Raw genomic sequence first — 21398 nt, 5'->3', positions numbered from 1 at the left:
AATGATCAGCGAAAGCAGTTCACACACAGAGTCAGTCACCAGATCAGGCAGGCGACCTGGAGTTCTCCTGACTTCCAATGGCATGGAGAAGGTACATGACTCCTGAACAGTAAAAACTGACCAATGTCAAAAACGAATGTCGACAGTTTGAGAAACGACCCCAAATGGCATCACCAGCAGTGCCGTCCTGGTGATGTGGTAATCTGTGAATGAAGGTGCAAGTCTAATGCACAATATAAAGTCAGACTTTTTCAAGTTGGTTGTGCCTCCTTGTGAAGGTTAAGATTTTCCACTTTGGTGCTGACTCTTTTTATAATGTTAAAACAGTTACCACACGGTCTATGCTGTCTTCCCTGGTGTCCTAATTGGAATATTATGATCCCATAAGAATGAATACACTTAAATGGTAGCCTAAATTGGCTCTGATGAAGTCATGTAAATTCATACAATTAGGGGGCAGATGGTACAGAGGGAACATTTCTAAACAACTTTCATGCAATCGTATGGTTCAATTCCAACCATTGCAAAATGTTGCGCGTGGAGAACATTTAGACATCATTTGGTGCGAGAACAATGACAGCTTAAGCTAGGGGAGAAAGAAAGATGATGTCTATGAATCTTTACGGGCGGTGCTGTGGGTACTGGAATGGATCCTGCTAAAGTCGTGCTGGTTATTATCTCACTTTACCTCCTGGACTCTGCACTTCAGCTGAATATATTACTTATCTTTTACTAATTAGTTTTGGAGCAGTGAGCCACATCAATCAAATCTATCCACTGATCAGGGAAGTTAGTATTTTAATAAAAGGAAGGTTGCACCGGGCCCTGCCAAGCTCCCCCTGCGTGGATTGTTTGTTTATTGGGTGGTCAAGTCATGCCAGGAAGAACGCCAAGGTCGGAAGGGCAGGTTGGGGGCTCCTGCTGCTGTGCAGTAATTTGGGTTAATCCCCTGCCTGGCCTCCCTTTGACAGAGGGGAGGGCTGGCTCCCACTGCTGCAAAAGATCCCGGGAAGAGGGGCCCCTATTCCATCCCTCCTGCCCTTGAAAGGTTCCCTGTGTCCTTCTGGAACATTTGCTGACAAGCCCCTCCCTGCTTCCTTTATCAGCTGGCCCACCTCTCAGTAATTAGCAAATCCCCCACTAAGGTTTCCTTCTGTCACTCTGTGATGTGCCAGGGCTACCAATCAAGAGTGAGAACGCCTTAGGCTGTGTGGCACCCTCCAGGCTGGCTGGGCTTTCTTTCCTGGGACAGTAACATGGACCTTGTCCTACCCTAGGCAAGGAGACTGGGTCATCAGGTGACAAAGGCTGAGCAGGACTCAGGCATTTTAGCCCTCAAGGTGTTATTTAAAACCTACCAGGCTGCAATTAGCCTTTGAACAGTTGCAGTTGAGAGCTGTTTCTTTTTCAGCATCCTTGGTCTCGGATAGGGCCCTCTCCTCCAAAATAAGACTCCAAGGAAAGACATTTCTTTAGAAATACATGGTGCTCATTTCACTCCTCCTGCTAAGCTTAGTCTGAGGGTGGGCTGGGCAGGCCAGCCAGGAATGAAGGAGGCCTGCACCCAAGGTGCTTGACGCAAAGCAGAAGCCCTCTCTCCCCGCACCCGGAGACCTGAGTTTCTCTTGGTCTATACTACAGGCTTTGACTCACTCGCTGACAATTTAAAGTTGAAACCAAAGCTCTCCGACTCTGCAGACTCTACATTTGTTTCTTTCTTAGAGGAAGGAAATTCACATCAGCATTGGACATCTAAAGTGGCTTAAAAGATATACTAGTAATTTTAGATAATGCTTTTAGGACCTCTGATAAGATATAATCTCCCAGGCTAGCAGGACCTATAACACCCTTGGGACCTGGCCATGTGTTTCCCTGACATAAAATGTTGTTTTAGTCATTCTGGATCTACCCCCTTTCATTTAAAAGGAGGGAAAAGAGGATGGGAAGGAATTACATCTTTTGTAGAAACATGTTGTTTCTGGGTGTTTAAACCGGGTTCGTTTCTTTGAAGCAATGGTTTTAGAAGTAGTAGGCTCCACCTGCAGTGAACTGATTGATATAAAATCTAATATTACTTATAATTCACTCATACCAGAGATCATCATGTAGCTACATCCCCTCTATGAGAGGCATGCGAGAGAGTAAGCCGGGTCCAGGCAGACACATCCCTGGACTGGCTCAGAGGGTCCTGGTGATCTCTTTGCCCCTGCCTCTGTTTCCTCCTCTGAACAATGGAACTTAGTGTGTGTCTGTGTGATTGCTTTCACAGGCTGTTGTAAAGATGCAATTAAATTAATAGACATGAAGGCCCTTTGAAAAGTTAAATGAAAAGTAAAATGCGAAGTAAAATGCAAGCTATTATTTGGGACTGAATTTCATGCACTTTGCCTTTAACAGTACTAACCAGGGCTGTGTTTACAAAGTTGGTTCCTGCTTTGCAAACAGTGAAGGGAGGAGATAATATATGTGATGAGAGCATTTTGAAAAGTTAACTGCAGTGTAAAAGTGCAGTGTATTATTATTTGCAAGGGAATTATACACACGGAGGAACATCTGTAGGCTCTAGGATTGGATTGCTGAGCTGGTTCCTGCACTGCTGACAGTTAGGAGAGGAATGTGGGGGAGAAGCCAGGAGCATGTGACTGTGACTGGACCATCTCACCACATGGTTCCTTTGAGTGCTCGGCTGTCCCCTCTTTTCCATGGTCATCCTGCTCTTCGATGGGACCCACTGCATGGTCACACTGTGGTCCTCAGGGAGTCTTCCCTCGCCTCAGAGCTTCAGTTTCCTCATGTGTAGGAGTCTTGACGTAGCTCATCTTTAAGATGCTAAGAAAAGACAAAATGAGTATAAGCCAATGTAAATTGTACATTTCCCACAGAAACATAATTGGACATATAATTTGGTTTCAATCCCAAACTTTAGAGAACTGTGCTTGGTTTTCCTGTTTCATTTGTGTGTGTGTGTGTGTGTGTGTGTGTGTGTGAGTGTGTGTGTATGAGAGAGAGAGAGAGAGAGAGAGAGAGAGAGAGAGAGAGTTGATCCTTGAACAACACAGGTTTGAACTGAGTTGGTCCACTTATACCACATATATACAGCTTTTTTTCTCTCTGCGGGTCCTACGTTCACAAGTTCAGCCAACTATTGATGTCAGTGATTACATCTGTGGATGCAGAATCAGCAGATATAAACTCATGGATAGAGACTAGTGACACTTCAGTTTTCAGCTGTGTGGGGGTTTGCGCCCATAACCCCAGCAGCTTTTCAATGGTCAATCGCTATGTGTACTCTGTGTGCATGCACATGTATGTGCATTCAGTGTATCAGGATTTCGGATTCCCAAAGGCTTTCATAACGAAGTCAGAGCCCAGTCCACTAGGATCTCAGAGCAGAATGCTAACTGACCATCCACCATTTTTTGCAAAGAGAATTAGTCTACAAATGGAAACTTCTCATTTTCACACTTGCAAATTTTCTACCAAGTCCTATGTAATAATGTAATCCAGTACAAAACAAATATTTACTTTTTAAATTTTCATTAATAATTTAGGAATTTGTATGCAGCAGCTGAAACCAATAACTACCAAGCTGTTGTTTTAAGATTATCATGTAGGGCCTCCCAGGTGGCGCAGCGGTTGAGCACTGGGTTGCGAAGCTGCCTGCGGCCTCTGCGGCCGGTTCGATCCCCAGCTGCTGTCCCACATGGCGCGCAGATGCTCCCCTCAGCAGTGTACTTCGGTCCTTCTGCCTGTTCTGCTCCCTGCTCTGGCTCTGGTGAATTCTCTCGCCCTCCCGGCTTCTGACTGTACCCAGTGCTTGTATAAACCAAACAAACAAACAAACAAATAGATAAATAAGACATGCCTCTAGAAAATTAAAAAAAAAAAAAAAAGAATATCATGTAATATGATAATGACTTTTTTTTGTAGGAGTGTTTATTGTGGCTTAGCAACAAGACTGATTATTAGCTACTGCAGCCTGAACATTATTGCCTTTTGATTCATCCAGAATTCACCTTTGGAAGCATTTTAATGCAGAATATAAATGGGAAAACTAGCCAATAATCTTAGATGTATTTCTTTTAAGGATTTGAAAATACAACAATTATAAAATGTTTGTCTTTTCAATCCAGTTTAATATCTTAGTTAAGAGAAGAGACTCTGATTACTGTGCAACAAGTAAAGGCAACAAGTCATTCACCTTATTTTATCAACCTCCGTTTTCTCGTCTGTGAATTGGGCACAGCATAGCTGCCTGACTTATATCAGCATAGCAAAGAACTTGTCTTATGGCTTGTAAAGCTTCTGAAAATAATTTTCCTTTTAAAAATTGTTTTAATAGACGGAGTAAATACAGTAAAGCAAAACAAGAAGCAGATGAAGAGAAACATCTGAACCAAGGTACAAAGAATGGATTTAAACATAATTTTATTTTTAGAGTGTGTCTTGTGTTTTCAGTTTAGAAATGTCTAACTGTCATGCGGCTATTAATAAATACTGCATATTTCTTTTAATGAAATTGTCCCAAAAATGCATTTCATGGGTGTCAATATAAAATCGGTTTGGGATTGTTTAAAGTAAGGCTAGAGAGACATTTCCTTCAGATTCTTCCTTTTCCCTTAGTATGCCTTCTACCCTGAAATGATATTGGTTTCACTGGCTCATTTTTTGTAGTTTGGTGGCATGTTTTAACAGGTGAATTTTTCTTATAATTCTTTTTTGAAGAAAAGAATTAGATACACTAACTTCAACAAGATAAAAGACTATTCTGTGGACAGTGGCTGATGATGCTTCTTCCCATCGTTTGCTAGAACTGTTTGAGATTATGGCGGTGTCCGATAGTTCCCATCCAGTGTGCTAGCTCACAGCCTGAAATGTTAATTGAACCTTAGAAGTGTTGTAGTATGAACAAAGCGGTGAATTTTAACTTTTATTTAGTTTTAACTAATTTCAATTTAATAACAAGTGGTTAGTCACTGCCCTGTAAGCTCAGGGAGGTCAAAAGAAGAGGGAAACTAGGGTAAGAAGGAAATCTAGAGAAACATTTTCTTGGCTACAACATATAAAATGATGAAGGTTATGAGCATCTGACCACTTCCCACTTGTTCATCTCATTTCTAAAACCGTGCTTTTTAACGTGCCTGCAGTACATATTTTTAAAAGCAAGTATAATGTATTTTTTTAAGATGAGGACAAGACCGATGCACATAAAGTATCAAAAGAATTGGACCAGCTAGTGTCCTACCCTATCAGTGCCCCAAAGTCCCAGCAGCTCAAGAAGAGAGGCTGTAGAAAGTACCTGGTAATTACTAATGCATCTTGTCCAGGACATGTCTAGGCTGCCTCAGATCTCGCATTCTAAGTTTAGTTTGCAAGGAACTGGTAGATGATTGAACTATATGTCTTTGATTTTTGAACCATTCGCTATGAAGCTACAGCATTTTCCCTAGCTGAGGTTTCCAGGGGGAGCTTCCAAATCTTTACTTACAGCATATACTTACATACAATATATACAAGCATAGGTACTTATATACAATTCTAGGTATCTTTTCGAAATTGAATGAAAGTGGAGATCCACACCATATATACTTAAATGATTAGCTGATTTAAAAATCAGTTGCCTGATTTTTCGTCACATACTTAATTGGTTTAGATATTGGGCAAAAGGCAACACCACAGACAAATAGCCAACTGAAAATGAAATTTCCTGTTGTCTTCCCTAAGGGTGGTTAGCTGGAGATGGTGGCTAGGACGTGAGCAACTGATTAGGATGATATTCAGCTAACACATTTCAAATTTCCTAATAGAGATTCACCTTTCCTCCATGGGAAGGGTTGTTTTTAAAATTTCATTCCTACAGTGTGAAAGACATTTTAGGAAGTCAGTCAAGCCGAAGCCTCTTAAGTAGCTAACAATTCTTTGTTTACCCACTAATGAAAAGCAGAACAAGCATTTAACCATTTTCGTATGTCAATGCTAAATATTTTTCTTATGCTAAGAGAACTTTTCCTAGGTTGAGTAGGTTTAGTTCCAGACAACTTAAGCTTATTCATGTTTCCTGAGAAGTGTTCAGCCAGCCAACCCCTTTCTGTCTATTACTTAGGTGTCAGAACTTATGTGGATCCTTTTACATATGAAGACCCCAACCAAGCAGTTCGAGAATTTGCCAAAGAAATCGACGCCTCCTGCATTAAGATTGAAAAAGTCATAGGAGTCGGTAGGTGTCTGAGTGTCTATCTAATAAGCTTAATCGTGGATTTTCAGTCTGTAGATGTGGATTATTTACGTGCATAGGATTGTATTGCATGTATGTACATAGCTATTGCGTGAAATTTCTTTGAACTATCTAAAATGCTAGTGCCATGCATAGCACAGTAGAAGCTCCCAAGGGTTAGCTTTTACTTTTTGATCTTGAATGTTTCTGGTCCATAGTAGATCCTTTTTCTCTCCAAAAGGTGAATTTGGGGAAGTGTGTAGTGGACGTCTCAAAGTACCTGGCAAGAGAGAGATCTGTGTGGCCATCAAGACTCTGAAAGCTGGCTATACCGACAAACAGAGGAGGGACTTCCTGAGCGAGGCCAGCATCATGGGGCAGTTCGACCATCCGAACATAATTCACTTGGAAGGCGTCGTCACCAAATGTACGTGGGTCCCTCTCTTTGCAAAGCCAAGTAAGAAGTTACTGGCAAATTGAACACACATTTTCTTTCCAGGGAAATGACAGATGGAGCAGACCCACTGATTGCTAATAGGAGAAAATCAGTATAGGACAAGTCATTAATCTTGTAGTCAGCTCTAAATGGGTCTATGGTTTAGGGTGATACCTGATTTCCAAGACAGCTTGTGTGAGATTTTAGGGAAATTAATATTGCAGATTTGGGGTTTGCCTCACCATCTTTCAAATCTTTGTTAGACCAAACGGATTGTCACAGGGTAGGCTCAAGCAGATGGTAAGCAAAATAAATTTTAAGTACTTTTCGTATACAACTAAACCTCACCACATCTTGTTTGAAGTCTCACTTCCAGACTCAGGGAGAAAATCTTGGGGATCTTTATTATATCAGGTGATATGCTTGTCTGCTCTGCCTGATTTATGACTGTTGCAGTTCAGCATCTATTTATGGTAACACCTAGTGAACCTTCCGTTTTTAGTCCATTAGCACTCGCTGAGCCTGCGAACCGCGTTTCAGTTAAAATATGACACAGCTCAACAGATGCATTTTGTGAAGCAAACCCTGAATGCATCTGTAAGGCTAAGATCAGCTTATAAAGTGTTGCATGGACAGTACAGCTGAAGTGGATGCTGTTGAAGGGGCTCTGTTCCAGAAGCTATAGTACCTACTGCAGTGCTGCAGGTCAAAGAGCCTGTGAACCTGGCCTGAGGCTCTGTCTTCAGCATGGCCACAGTGCCTCTTATTGGACTGAAGGTGCCTGTAATAAGCATCCTCGGTCAAGAACTAGAGCATCTGCTCCAGGGGGTGAAGGATGCAGCAGATAGTTCAAGATTAGACATTGGACATGAGGCTGGCAGAGTGCAGGGAGCAGGTCACTAAGGCCCCTGCAAGTCATCCCTTGATATCCTCCATAGTTTCTTTGAGACTGCTATCTTTAAGCTGAGCAACTCTTAATAAAAGCAAGTCCTTGAGTAATATGTTGTACAAGGTAGGCTGGGATTTTTCTTTCATATCAATGTTGGTTATAATAAAAGTATATTGACTAAAGCAGCATTAATCAAGGATCTGCTATGCAGAATCTTTAAGAAGAGAAAATGTGAAGTTTACTAAAAACTAATCCTAAGGGTGAGTGCACCCATCCCTGGTTGCAAATCTGTGCATAACTTTTGACTCCACCCAAAACTATGTCAGTCATCTTTGGGATCCACTAGCTATTGGTTCAGGATCCTGGATCCCCCACCCCCACCAAGCTCTGTGGATGCTCAAGTCTTTTAGAGTCCAGCCTCCATGTCTGTGAGCTTCACATTCCCCATTTCTGCCAGCTGACATCCAAGGATGTGGAACCTGTGGAAATGGAGGCCCAGCTGTTATTGAAAAAAAAAATCACAGAGTGCAAACCCATGCTGTTCAATGCCTATTGTGCTCACAGATTCAGTGATCCTCAAACATACATCAGAATTTTGGAAAACTTGTTAGAACAGTGCTCTGGACAAAGTCATCAAGGGTTTGATTTGGCAGGTGGATAGGCCCCAGGGGTTTCCTTTTCCAAACAGGTTACTGAGCTGCAGTTCTGGGGCCCACACTTAGAGAACCTGTGGCGTGCCACCTTACAGCCCCCCTGTCACTAGGACGTGCCCTTGACTGGTTGCTCAGTCTTTTGGTTTCCTCATCTGAAAAATAGAGCTAAAATAAAACTTGCCTTACAGAGTTATTTAGATGAAATATTGAGTGTGTTTAGTACAAAGCTTGGCAAATTAGAAAAAATAAAACCTCTTAAGTGTTAACTGGTATTATGATGTCTTAAGAAATGCATCTTCCCCCATCTTCAGAATCCTTCAAATAAGAAAGCTTGGTGGTTAGGATATGTAATTTTCCATCTAAGGTGAAGGCTATAATTAGCATAGAATAGCTTCATTTGCTTTTTAAGATTAGTTGTACAGACAGGATATTTTTCTGTTGCCTGTGGCCTCAGGGCTGCCCAGATCCCTTCCCTTCTTTAATTAAAAGATAACATTCCCTTTAAATACTTCTGCAGGTCCATTTTCTCAAAAAGAGGCTCTGTTCAGCTTGGGGTGTTTTTCCTGCCTTAGACAGTGATTTTCATAGCACCTCAGCAGAAGGGAGAAGAAACAGGGGATCTTTGTATTAAAGTCCCACCGTGCCTCTAAAACCCGTAGCTATTACAGCTGTAACTGTTATAAACGACTGGATGCATTTGCATAATGCAGTTGTCACTGAATTAAAATGATTTAAAATTTCCACCAGAGAACCTGTTCCCTTCCCCCACCTGCCCCTCCCCACTGCCTCCCTGCCTGTTCCCGGGAAGAAGCCCCCGCCACCACCCGCGAGCCCAGCCTGAGCCCGTTTTATCAGCCCTTCTGCTCATGGAGACATCCATCTTTATTTCTCCTGGACAGCTTCTAACGATTCTGACAAATGGACACTTTGAATAAACAGAAAGAGGAACGTAGAAAATTGGTGAGGATGTGCCCACACTCCAACTAGGAAAGCGTGAGGGTGAAGAGGTGGAATGAATTGGGTGGATGCATTACCTGCAGCCACTTGAGTAACTTTTGAGATTGGCAGGGAGACCATAAGTCCTCTCCCCCAGCCCCACTCTTGTGCGTCTTTTACTCTCTTGCCCCCACCTCCAGGGGGATCTGGTGAGAAGCAAGGAGGTGTTCATCTACTGCCAAGGGTCACCCTTTCTCATTAGTTGACAAAGTAGCTTTTGATTGAGGTGGGTTAATTAAAACTCATTTAGATGCATTTGTTCCTGGGATGACTGTGGTCGCAGATGGAGAGGGTAATGAATTGGAGAGCTAAGAGCTTCCTATTTCTATTGATGGAGGATGGAAAGGTGTTCGGAGACCACCCCCTCCAGCCAAAGCTGCAAGTGGTTTGTTTTACTCATTCTTTGGTCTACACAGTGGTTCCTGCTGCTTCTGCCAACTCTCACTCATCACTTGAAAATAAAATCTCCATGGTATTATTTCCTAATCCAGAATTTTTGCCTCAGAAAGAGTTCTCAGACAAGGTACCAAAAATGCAATTAAAGAACAAATTGATACATTGGGCTTCATGGGAATGAAAGACTTCTGTTTTCCCAAATGTTTGCCTCCGAAATAAAGACTTGTACCCTCATCTGCTCAGAAACAGTCTATTCTGAAAGGGTCTCCTGGGTGGGAAGAATCTGTTTAGAATAACTATGGGGACTTTCCAGAAGGGACATACCTTAGTCCGTTTTCTCTGTCTGGTCCATAAGTACAGCAAAGAAAGTGAATATTTTTTGATTTATCAGACATTTTATTTTCCTCTCAGGGAATCTTTTATGGCCTTTTTACTTTAGCCCTTCCCTTAGTAAAATATTGAGGATTTATGTCATACCCCCGCCCCTCCCGGAAATAAGGAATTCAGATCTTGAGTCCATTGCCAGCCATTAAGAAACTAAAAGGTGGGTCTTATTTCCTGAGGTCCTCACAAAGAAAAGTAAAGTGAAATGAAAGTGTTGTTTCCCTTCCCCCATACCTTAAAATCTTTTTGATGCCTTGGCTGAAAACAGGAGGAGGAGAGTAAGAAGTTTCTAGTGTGGGATTTCAATGAGTGTCTCAGATGAAATAACTTTCTGGAAATTCGCTGTGGTGGTTGTGTTGCTGATGAGGTTGGAACTTTAAAGAAGCAAAATAAGTTCATTTATAGATGGGAAAACAGGGAAGGAGGGATCCAGCCCTGGTCCTGAGCAAGACCAGTGGGAATGAAGTTGACATTATTCTTGTCTGAGCTTTAACATGAGCAGGGAGCATCCAGCCCAAGTACTGAGGCCTGAAACTGGGGTTTCTCTAAATTTCGTAACAAAGTTTTTCTGTCCACGGACGCTGTAATCAGCACACAAGTGTCTCTTCTAGGGACAAAATTCATGAATTAGCCTAGTGATTTTTTTTTTTTTTTTCGCCTTTAAACAGGCCTGCCTGTTTATCTTCCTTCCCTTTTGCTTGAGAGAGCAATTATCCATTCATGTACCCCTGGGTACGAGAGGCCACTTTAGTTAAAGACCTTGTCAACAAGCCACCCAAAGGGTTAACCTTCCAGATGGAATTTAAACCTACTCGTCCTTTTAATATTTCATCGCTAGCTCCCCACAGCTGAGGCATAAGCTTGGCTTGTTTTAATTAAATTAGATCACACAAGACAGGTGTCTTGGCAGTAAAATTGTGCGCAGCCCATTTTTATCTCATTAACTGCAGTGCTCATCAAGGGTTTGTGTTTTTCTTTCTGGAAACTCTAGGTAAACCAGTAATGATCATAACCGAGTACATGGAGAATGGCTCCTTGGATGCATTCCTCAGGGTATGTGCCTACTTTGTATTAAAGTCAAATTTTCTATTAAACCCAAGGCTGTTGGTGTTTAGAAAATTTAAACTCTGCCTATTATGGACTTTTTTTAATTGGGGGAAAGGAAGAGGACAAACAGGGAAGCATGTGACTTAGTAACCCACATTCAGTAAGGGTGGGATCTGTAGCAAGAGGCTGTTGGAGCTATGGATTCATTATTGCTGGATAATGTCCATTTATCCCAGGAAGCACACCCTGCTCCAAGAACACACACCACTAATGAATTAGTGACTTTGGTCAGAAAAGCCCGGAAATAATATTGAGTTTCATTGCATACCGGATACAGATATCGAAAAAGATCCAAGTAATGAATGTGCAGGGAAAATCAATTTGGCCTGATGCTAATAAGACCTGCCTGTTCCCTTCTCTGCAGAAGAATGACGGCAGGTTCACCGTCATTCAGCTGGTGGGCATGCTTCGTGGCATTGGGTCTGGGATGAAGTATTTATCGGATATGAGCTATGTGCATCGAGATCTGGCTGCACGGAACATTCTGGTAAATAGCAACTTGGTCTGCAAAGTATCTGATTTCGGCATGTCCCGAGTGCTTGAAGACGATCCAGAAGCTGCTTACACCACCAGGGTAAGGAAGATTCTCTGGATTTGACTCTGATGAAAGTATTCCTCTCTTCTCATTTTCATGCTTAAGCCTTTTATGATTTTACCAATTTCCTCACCCTTCATCTATGTAGCATTTGTAATCTGTATTTCTAAGTGATTTTATCCAGGCTCTAGATGTGTGATCACTTTCCAACGTCTCAAACTAAAACTTGACTTACTGAATTTTTTTCACTCTGAATCTGTCTTCTCTCTTGCTGTTCTTGGTTCTTTCTCTTCCTTCCTGTTTTATATTTTCTGTTTGGTTCCTTTCTATTATTTTTTTTAAAGGCCTTATTTTAAATGAGATGCAACAATGTTGCTCCTTGGTTGACTACTGAATCTGAGGATGTATATAAGGATTTATGAAACATTTGCGCTATGCCAGGTTTTCTGGTATGTGACGAGCTTCATTTTATATCTGGCAGATAAGCTGGGATTAGGGCACAGTTAAGAGTTAGCAGAATGCCATTAATGGCTATGCTATCTAAACTGGACAATCTGAATTAAGATACTAATAGAGAATCATAACTGATATTACCCATTAGAGTTGACACTGCTAAAATCAACATGAAGCAGCTACCAGCCATTTTTCTCCTTGACTTGACCATTTGCTTCTGGCAGTCTTAGCATTGGAGTTTCCTGTTGGCTGTGTTTTATTATTATTTTTTTCCTTCTTCTTATAGTGTTTAGTTTCTTGGACTCTGGTTTTGATTCTTACACATCCTCTTTTGAATTCCATGTCCATTCATTTAGGAAAGGATGCATCTTTGGGAATGCTAAAGATCCTTTATTTTTCCCTACTAGTTGAAGAGAAGACAGTTAAAGGAGATTTCTGGAATGATACATTTACATATATAAAGCCTTAGCCAAAGATTTAAGGAAGGCAGAAGGCAGCCCAAGTGTCCTGTAATAGGCAGACAAATCATTTACTGGGCTTTTAAACTGCACCAATTGTGATCACTGCCATTTCCATCCATTTGTTGTCCTGTTAAGTAGTCCTTATAATTCAAAGAAACTTTTAAATAGTCCTCTTGAACTGCTTAAGGATCTGAATTCAAGTTAAATTAAAATTTCCCCAGGTGAATCCCAAGGAAAATTTGAAACTTGATTAAAAACACCTTGCACATAAGCATATTCAAACAAGGCATGGGAAGCAAACATACAAACACAGAAGACGCTTAAGACTTTTCCTGGGTAACATTCAATTGCTTTCCCATTTTTGCTGGTGTTGTTTTTAAAAAGTAAATAATATCTAAAGTCCTGCCCTTACTCCATTAAAGTCAATACTGAATCCAGCATCTGGTATTATTTAGCTTCCTCTATGACTACTGAGTCTATTCTTGCTCTACCAGGCATGATTCTCATGCCATACAAGGTGAGGTGGCAGAGGATTGGATCGAAATTTTCATATTTAACTTCCTTAGTTCATGATTTCTGAAGCAATGTTAAGTATTGCCTTTGTGTTTCTGGGTGAAAGAAAACAATCAAATGACTATCAGCTGCACCTCCATTGATATACATGTATTAACGTACATATTTGTAAAACCCAAGGTTGCCTTACTTCTACAATACTGCCTTAAGCAGAGTTCAGATAACAGGTAATTTTTTTTCTTTTTATAAAAAATGACTGAGCAGATGACTTCTTTACTTCCCTGTGACTAAAGAAAACATGTGAAAAGAACACTCAACCTGGGAGACTGCATTGTAAAATAAACAAACCTCATTATTGTTTGGAGAGCTGTCTCAGGAAGACTGTCGTCCTGCTTGGCAAATAGCAATAACATTCAGAAACTAAAATGGCACATCACTCTTGTACTTAGGGAATAACTTATGGCTTAAATGTTCCTAGGGTGGCAAGATTCCCATCCGGTGGACTGCGCCAGAAGCAATTGCCTATCGTAAATTCACATCAGCAAGTGATGTATGGAGCTATGGAATCGTTATGTGGGAAGTGATGTCGTATGGAGAGAGACCCTATTGGGATATGTCCAATCAAGACGTAAGTCTTTTTGTTCTGAAATATATGTCTCTACATTGAGATTCAGGATGTTTCACATTAGTGTATGATGGAGTGAGGAGTGAGCTTGAAATGATGCATTAAACATCAGCTCCTTAGCACAGATGTGTCTAAGAATCTAGTTAAACCTCTAGTCCTGGATTTCAAGGACCAAAATTATATGGTCTAAATGGTATAGTTTAGAGAGGGAGATAGGAAGATAGTTAGATGCACAGGCTGATAGATTAGTGATTGAAATAGTGTTTTCACCTGGTGCACTTTCAAACTCATACTGAAACAAAACTAAATTTTGAATTTTAAGAAAATGCAATGAAATTAAAAAAAAACAAATTTCACTTATGATAAAATTGACATGAAAGGCTTACTATAAGAAAACTAGTGAATGTTTTAAGGCTGGCATTGCTGTAATTAGAGCTTGCCCCTGAGAACTCTAAAGTAAAGCTTCACTAAATGACCCTTTGTAAATTATGCACATCCCTTTAAATGTACCATCTGGACCACTTCATAAGGGAGTATCCACAATGCCTGCAATTTCAGAAAAGCATTCAATAATGACACCAATAAGATTCCAGAGTAATAGAATTTAATTACAAACATCTCCAGTGAGATGGAAAAAACCCTAGACCAGAGTGTCTTCCTAGAACACTTATGAGCTAATTTTGGAAAGATTTTAGTTAGTTTTAGAAGGATTAGAACTCAGATCAAAATCAAATGGCCACTTGGGCTGTCCTAATTTTTTAATTTAATATGTGAACTAGAATATTAGCATAGTGTTTACAAATGCAGGATCTCCAGTTTATCAGTAAAAATTATTTTTCAGAAAACATTTTCTTTAAAATTTTTTTTCTGATGTAGACTTATTTGATCATCTGGCTTGAAACAGCAAGAAGTTGTGAAGAGACCTTGTTGATGCCTTGATGATGAAGAACCAGGCACCTTTAAGAATTAGGATGCTGGTTGTTTTATTAATAAAAGAATGTTGAGAGCCATAGAGAAGCTTGTATACTCCATGTCTAGTGGACCAAAAAGAATTCTCTAACCAGATTAGGAGGAAAGGTAGTATTGCCATTGCAGTAACTGTAAATTATAAAGGAAGGTTCACAGCCAATGGGAGGAAAGACATAATTGATAGATAATTACAGCCTGGAAGAAGGTTGTAAAGTGAAAGAGGTGTGATCTGTTGTTGGGTGTAACTACACTGTGTAGACACCTTCACGTAACTTCTTGCAGCCACATTTGGTTTCAGGTTAGAGACACTCAGATGGACAATGACAAGCAAAGTAAATAAGCAAGGAGTACATGCATTTACTTATTTAATTCTTACATACTTAGATTTTTCTTTATTTCAATTAAGACTCATGGCCAAGTGTTGTAAGAGTAGAATAAAGATGTCAGTTTTCCTGCCTTAAGTATTTTCAGACATAATTTTGACAGTTTCTATATTACTCAAGATAATTTTTGTTGTCTTAAACTTTCAGTTGCCTGGCTTTATCTATGAGAAAGTATCTGAAGGCATTTCTCCCCCACAAATAATATTGATCTATAGTTCATGAGCGTTTGTCTCTGTGCTGGGCTCTGTAGGACAGGAATCAATAGAAATGTAACTGGAGAATTTCACGAATAGCATCAATTTGGCATATGGTGAATGGAGTTAAAGTAACTGTTGAAAATATGTCAAACTTAACAAGTTTTTGTTTGTTTTAATGCTCGCCTCCCCCCCACCCCCAAACATTGATCAATAAACTGAAAAAATATGCTTTGTTAGCCCACAAGGCTCCTTCCAAGCTGGCATTGGGTAGGGAACTAAGGAAAAAGTATTAAGCCGCCTGAGGGATGATAACAAATTGTGTTACCCTGGCATCAACCCAGTTTTGCTCGCATTTTCATCAACTCTATGTAAAATTTTTCAGCAAGTCTAGAGTCAACACCATGTACCTGGAAAGACAAAAGAAGGGATCAAACTGACCCAGTAAAATTGTCAGAAAGAAATAGAAAAACGCTCAGTAAGAGAGCATAGAGAAGTGTCCTATAGAAGGGTTAGATAATACTAATACAATAGAACAGTGGCAGAGGTACATGAGAACAAAATGATCAGAGGATTAAATAGATCATGAGATGATCAAGAGACAGTAGACAGTAGCTGGTCAAAAGGACGAGTCATTCTGGTACGTGGAAACTGGACCCAATTCACCTATTTGCTTTTTGAAGGTCAACTGTTGATCAGTAAATGAATCCACCTGGCTGGAGGTTACTGCAGTCACTGGCTATCTCCCAGCAATTACCATTTGGTTTAGAAAGGGAAAAGGAACTGATATTAAAGAAGAAACTTTTAAAAATCCCCAAACAAAAGCACCTCCAGAATCTCATAGATACCCATAAACAAAACTTGAATGTCAAGAAATGATGAGGTCATTCTCCTTTTTACATTTGGTATGTCCTCCCATATTACATTATAGGATTCACACTTGAAGAAGAGGGATTTAGAGAAAATCCAAGAAGAAAAGTATTGTAATACCTGTGAAGATAGGTTTTAAAAATTAGAATTAGGAGAAAGAAAAGCAAATGAGTTACTTATGTCTTATTAAGCAGGGAAACTTCTGGACAATACAGCATTTGTTATCTATCATTGGAACTTCTCTCTTAGATGTATAAGTGGCCCCTTTGAAATGTAAATACCTAAAATATTTACTAAATTTTTTTACTAATAATGTTTTAAGTCTGTTTATTTAAATCTTTGAGCAGGGTTAATTAACAGCCAACCAAGACCAAGCAAAAGAATAAAAGTTGCTATATTCATTTATTTTGTTCTTCAAAAGTATAAATGGCCAGGTATCCTGAGAGGCCAAGCAGGTGCTATTTCAGAAACAGGCAGTGTCACTGGATTGAGAGGTATGGAGGTGAGCTCCACTGCTGACCAAGAAGACACTTGGTCAAAATGTCCACAGTTGTCAGAAAAAGGGGAATTGCAGTGCTGTCAAGTGGCTTCCAGCTCAGAAGCAGCTGTTACCTGCTTCCTAAGGAAGGTCTTGAGCACTAGGATTGGGTTTCTTTCACTAAGAATGTTCACTGATGCTAAATAGCAGAACATGGAAGATCACGGCTGTGTGATCTCTGAGACCACACCAGCACCAGGTTGCTGACCTAATTGGGTTCTCGCCACCATGAAGATTGACACATCTTCAGTTGCAGGCTCAGACTGGCAGAGCCTGCCATCTGACAACACCTCAGAGCAACACCTGGCTCCCCTTCCCTGCTGCCAGCGAAACTCAGGTCCAGCTCTGGCGTCTCTGCGGGGATTGGAGGAGTTCCCATGCTCCAGCCTGCTGGCAGCTTAGCGTACAGGGAACATGCAGCCTGTGGGGGCAAACCTCTAGCAACAGCTTGCCTGGCAGCTTCACATACCTTTCTGTTTTCTTCGATAGGTAATTAAAGCCATCGAGGAAGGCTATCGGCTACCCCCGCCAATGGACTGCCCCATTGCACTCCACCAGCTGATGCTAGACTGCTGGCAGAAGGAGAGAAGTGACAGGCCTAAATTTGGGCAGATTGTCAACATGTTGGACAAACTCATCCGCAACCCCAACAGCTTGAAGAGAACGGGGACCGAGAGCTCCAGGTCAGCCATGCTTGCTTAATAGTGATGGATGAAAGGCTGTATTGGAGATGGCAGGCAAGCGGAGCTCACTTTAATTCCTGCCTTTTAGTCAGAGGCCACATCATAGCTCTCTACAACTTGGGTGGCAACTTTCTCAATTAGCAGAGTATTTATGGTAGTCGTATTTGCCACTTTGAAAAGCCCAAGATTGGGTCCCGTGTAGTACTATGAAAAGAAACTGGTTGGGGACAGAAAGAAATAGCCAAAAACATGTTTTATGATGCTGGACTTGATTGTTAAGAAAAGGGATGAAATGCACTTTTGTGAGATATTCAGGTTACTAAAGGCTATCTTTTAAAAGGGAAAGGTGACTTATAAAGTGTTAATTGTATTAAGAGATTCATTCGGTTTCAGCTCTTAAAGTTTCTCTTTTCTTTCAAGTCTTTCAAGAGTAGAAGGAAACAGGGCCAAGATGGAAACTGATCAAGTGCAGATGAATGTTTGAGAAGGGTTTTTAAACCAAAGGCACAGAACCACTTGTAAAAGAGGTAGTTATTTCGTTTGAAAGGGCAAAATGAAGAAACGTATCAGTCCAAAAGGAAGACAGAGATACGGCAAGCCCTAGACTTCAATAGGAACTTTTCTACATAGACACTGGGTATAAGTTTCAGGATACCTAGATACCAGCCCCTTCTGAAATTATTTAAAAAGACAGGTACAATAAGGCTAGCTGAATCAGACCTGCATGAGATCTACTCATCTCGAAAGCAGAGCTGCTCAAAGGCTTTTTTCTTTTATCGTGACTCTGAGTTAAAATTAGGAAGACATTTTCCCATGATATCCAAGCCCTTCCCATCTTGAGCAATACCATTCCGTTCTTTCTCCTGCAACTTAGCCTACAGATCACTGAAGAAGGAATATACTTGTTCCAATATATGAAAAAGAATTTGGAGTACATAGCAGAGATTTGCAGAACCTTAACATTCACCACTCAACAGAGAATTTGTTGGTCTAACTCTCCTGAAACCTCACTAGGCTGAATTCACTTCTTACTCCTGCTACTTGGTAGCTATATGACCTTAAAAATTCAGCTAACATTTTGGGGCTCTTTATTGTTATTCTGTTTTCCAAGAGGGTGAAAATAGATGACTCTTAAAGCCCCCTTTCTAGGTGTAGCTGGCTTCTTTCTATTCCAAGGTAAACCTCCTCCAGTTTTTACATATCCATTTCCAAATCAACTCTGAAGTTCCCCAAGGCCAGTTCTTTGGTACTTGGTGCTTCCCCTGTTAGAAAGCTGCTCAGCAGCTACTATTGCATAATGTGTACTTTGCACCGACCTGCAGAACAAATTGAGTTATTGGATACACATTTTTCAATTCTGAATTTTTCTCACTGCTGGTGCTTATGTAGCTTTGATGCTTATTACTGCTTACTGATAATGGGATGTAGTATAACATGGTATGCAACTCAGCACAAAATTAGGGACATGTCATGGTGTTCCATCAAGAATACAGAGACATCCAGAACAAGCTTGAAGAATGACCCTTAGAGTTAATTGGAATTGAGTTGAGGATATTTTCATCCAAAGGTCGTTTTGACCTTGTCAGCTACCTAGGTGCTACGTGACACCCTATTAATGCTTTTGGCTTACAGATAGAGGTAAATGCAAGTGATTGGTATTTGTCTAATAATAAGGATTACTGGTAAATCTCTACCATCAACTAATATTTACAATTCTAGATGGTGATACTTGTTGTTAACAATGAGTAAATAATTAAATCTTGATTATTCTTGCTACAAAATTCTGCAGAATTTTACTCAGAAATTGCATTAGTTGAAATAATGGACATAGAAAGAGGTCACAAAATCTAGTTATTATCCAGACACAAAATTATTAGATAAAACAAGTTTTGGTTAAAATATTAACATAAAAAGGATGAAATTAAATCAGACTAATTTAGGCTAAATGAAAAAAAAAGAATTGGATTAATTCTGCTATATGGGATACTAATTGAGCCATTATATTGACTGTATTTTGTTTTTACTGGAAAAGGTTTCTTTGGCTGCAAGTTTACTAGTGATGATATAAATCTAATTGAAATGTTTATTTTCAAGTATCGTAGTCTCAGGAGGAAAATTGGGTCAAAGTGTTAAGATCAACCCCATCCTTTAAATTTTAGGGGGGAAAAATTGCTCAGGAAAATATAACTTCAGTTTCTAGCAATGTTGCTACTATACAAGTAGTTACAACCGAGGTGATAAAAAATGTGCCCTGAAGGTTTACCTTCTGCTTCTGGAGTAGATAATGACAATGAGCGTCATTGATAATGACAATGAGCATCATTCTTTAATAAATGCTTTCCATAAATAGATGATTTATTATATATCAGTATGCCTAGAATGACAGAATTCCTGCCTTGAATTAGAATTGGGCTTAATGGTGACCTAATATAAAACACCTGGCCTAAGAAATGCATAAACTAATAAATAAGTTAATAAGAAGTGCTTAGAATTTGTTGAAATGATTATTTAGGCGCGCCAGCAAGGGAATATGAGAAGCACATTCCACAGTCCAAACACTGATCAAAGTAGCCATTCTTCCTGCCGGTCTTGGCACACGTGCTGGTCAGACATGGGCTGATTAAAGAGGGGATTAACTCCCTGCTGTCCCAAGTTTGTTTGAATGCACTGAGCCTGCCTGCAGACCTGGCTAGAAGCATGCAGGACTTGAACTCTTGCTGTTTTCTCTGCTTCCATCAAGTCTGGCAGATTACGTGCTCACTCATACTTCACTAGGGTTTCCATAGTTGCCGGAGTAAAGTCTGCAATATTCAGTGCTGGCAGGGATGGGACTCTTTCTGCAAAGTCTGAACAGGTTCCAGCTACTAGGGCACCCCAATCTTTACCCCAGGCTAGGATGTTCAAAAGACCCACTGTGATCATTTGTGCCCTGAGAGGTCCACATAAAGCAAATGCGGGCAATGGAATTAGAACAAATAGGGGGATTGACATCTGCCTTAGCAGCTTTGTGAAATTAGGGGCAAAAAACACGATGTGATAATATTTAATGATGGGTTTTCAGCCAACGCCTGCTCTTGCTGTTACAGCTCCCCCTGTGTGTCCCAGGCAATCTGACTTGAGTCTTGCTCTCTCAACAGTAGTTCTTATCTGTCTACACTTTCCCATTCCATTTTCAGACCTAACACTGCCTTGCTGGATCCAAGCTCACCTGAATTCTCTGCCGTGGTATCAGTGGGTGATTGGCTCCAGGCCATTAAAATGGACCGGTATAAGGATAACTTCACGGCTGCTGGTTATACCACGCTAGAGGCTGTGGTGCACATGAACCAGGAGTAAGTACTCAGCGATGTAACACGAAAGGGTAAATCTAGATTTAATAGTATTTTCCTTTTATTTTTTGCTTTGAGCTGCATAATCATCCTACTCATTAAAATAAAAAAAAAACACGGAATGCCTTTCATTTTGATTGAGTATAATTTTACACAGCCTCTATAAAGCACCTACATTGTTGCATTAAATTGCTTAATGAAACATTTTAATACACCTGCCTGTTGTGCGTATTAATTGTGGCTGATTCAAATGTGTGTCTGCATGAAGCCCAGAAAAGAGAGGCTCAGCCCCATAACTGTTCTCTCCCTCTGTTCTCACTCCCAACCTGCAGTGACCTGGCAAGAATTGGCATCACGGCCGTCACACACCAGAATAAGATTTTGAGCAATGTCCAGGCAATGAGAACCCAAATGCAGCAGATACACGGCAGGATGGTTCCTGTCTGAGCCAGTACTGAATAAACTCAAAACTCTTGAAATTAGTTTACCTCATCCATGCACTTTAATTGAAGAACTGCACTTTTTTTACTTCGTCTTCGCCCTCTGAAATTAAAGGAAAAAAAAAATCTGCAGCGTGGCTTGGTGTACAGATTGCTGAACCCGCGGGGCTTACGGAAATGACAAGTGTCATTGGAATTCGACCTGGAACAAATTGTTTCTCAGAAGTACTTCCACCCATCACCCGTGTGTAAAATACGTGTACCTATAGGACTAGAACACCACCTTGGCGTTGATGCCGTTCTTGCTGCCGGACACTGGGCTTCGCTGAG

General features: G+C 40.5%; 1 protein-coding gene across 2 annotated transcripts in view; it reads left to right on the top strand.

Annotated features, from left to right (window-relative positions):
* EPHA4 (EPH receptor A4) overlaps nucleotides 1-21183 on the top strand; it is a 133658-nt gene extending 112475 nt beyond the window's left edge. Inside the window, exons 9-17 of one of the 2 annotated variants that reach the window (XM_037524128.2) lie at nucleotides 4343-4401; nucleotides 6104-6217; nucleotides 6456-6641; nucleotides 10960-11021; nucleotides 11440-11649; nucleotides 13516-13665; nucleotides 17106-17299; nucleotides 20476-20631; nucleotides 20961-21183. In XM_037524128.2, the coding sequence (XP_037380025.1) occupies nucleotides 4343-4401; nucleotides 6104-6217; nucleotides 6456-6641; nucleotides 10960-11021; nucleotides 11440-11649; nucleotides 13516-13665; nucleotides 17106-17299; nucleotides 20476-20631; nucleotides 20961-21075 (1246 nt within the window). In that variant the 3' untranslated portion in view covers nucleotides 21076-21183. Of the gene's footprint in view, nucleotides 1-4342; nucleotides 4402-6103; nucleotides 6218-6455; nucleotides 6642-10959; nucleotides 11022-11439; nucleotides 11650-13515; nucleotides 13666-17105; nucleotides 17300-20475; nucleotides 20661-20960 lie in introns of both variants that reach the window. The other variant, XM_037524129.2, reaches the window with a different exon arrangement.
* Nucleotides 21184-21398: the final 215 nt, after the last annotated feature.

Source organism: Talpa occidentalis, unplaced genomic scaffold, assembly GCF_014898055.3.
Source record: "Talpa occidentalis isolate TD23 unplaced genomic scaffold, MPIMG_talOcc4v2.1 talOcc4.3, whole genome shotgun sequence".
NCBI classification, from domain to species: domain Eukaryota; kingdom Metazoa; phylum Chordata; class Mammalia; order Eulipotyphla; family Talpidae; genus Talpa; species Talpa occidentalis.
The sequence above is the reverse complement of the archived record's forward strand: the minus strand, read 5'-3'. Positions and strand labels throughout refer to the sequence as shown.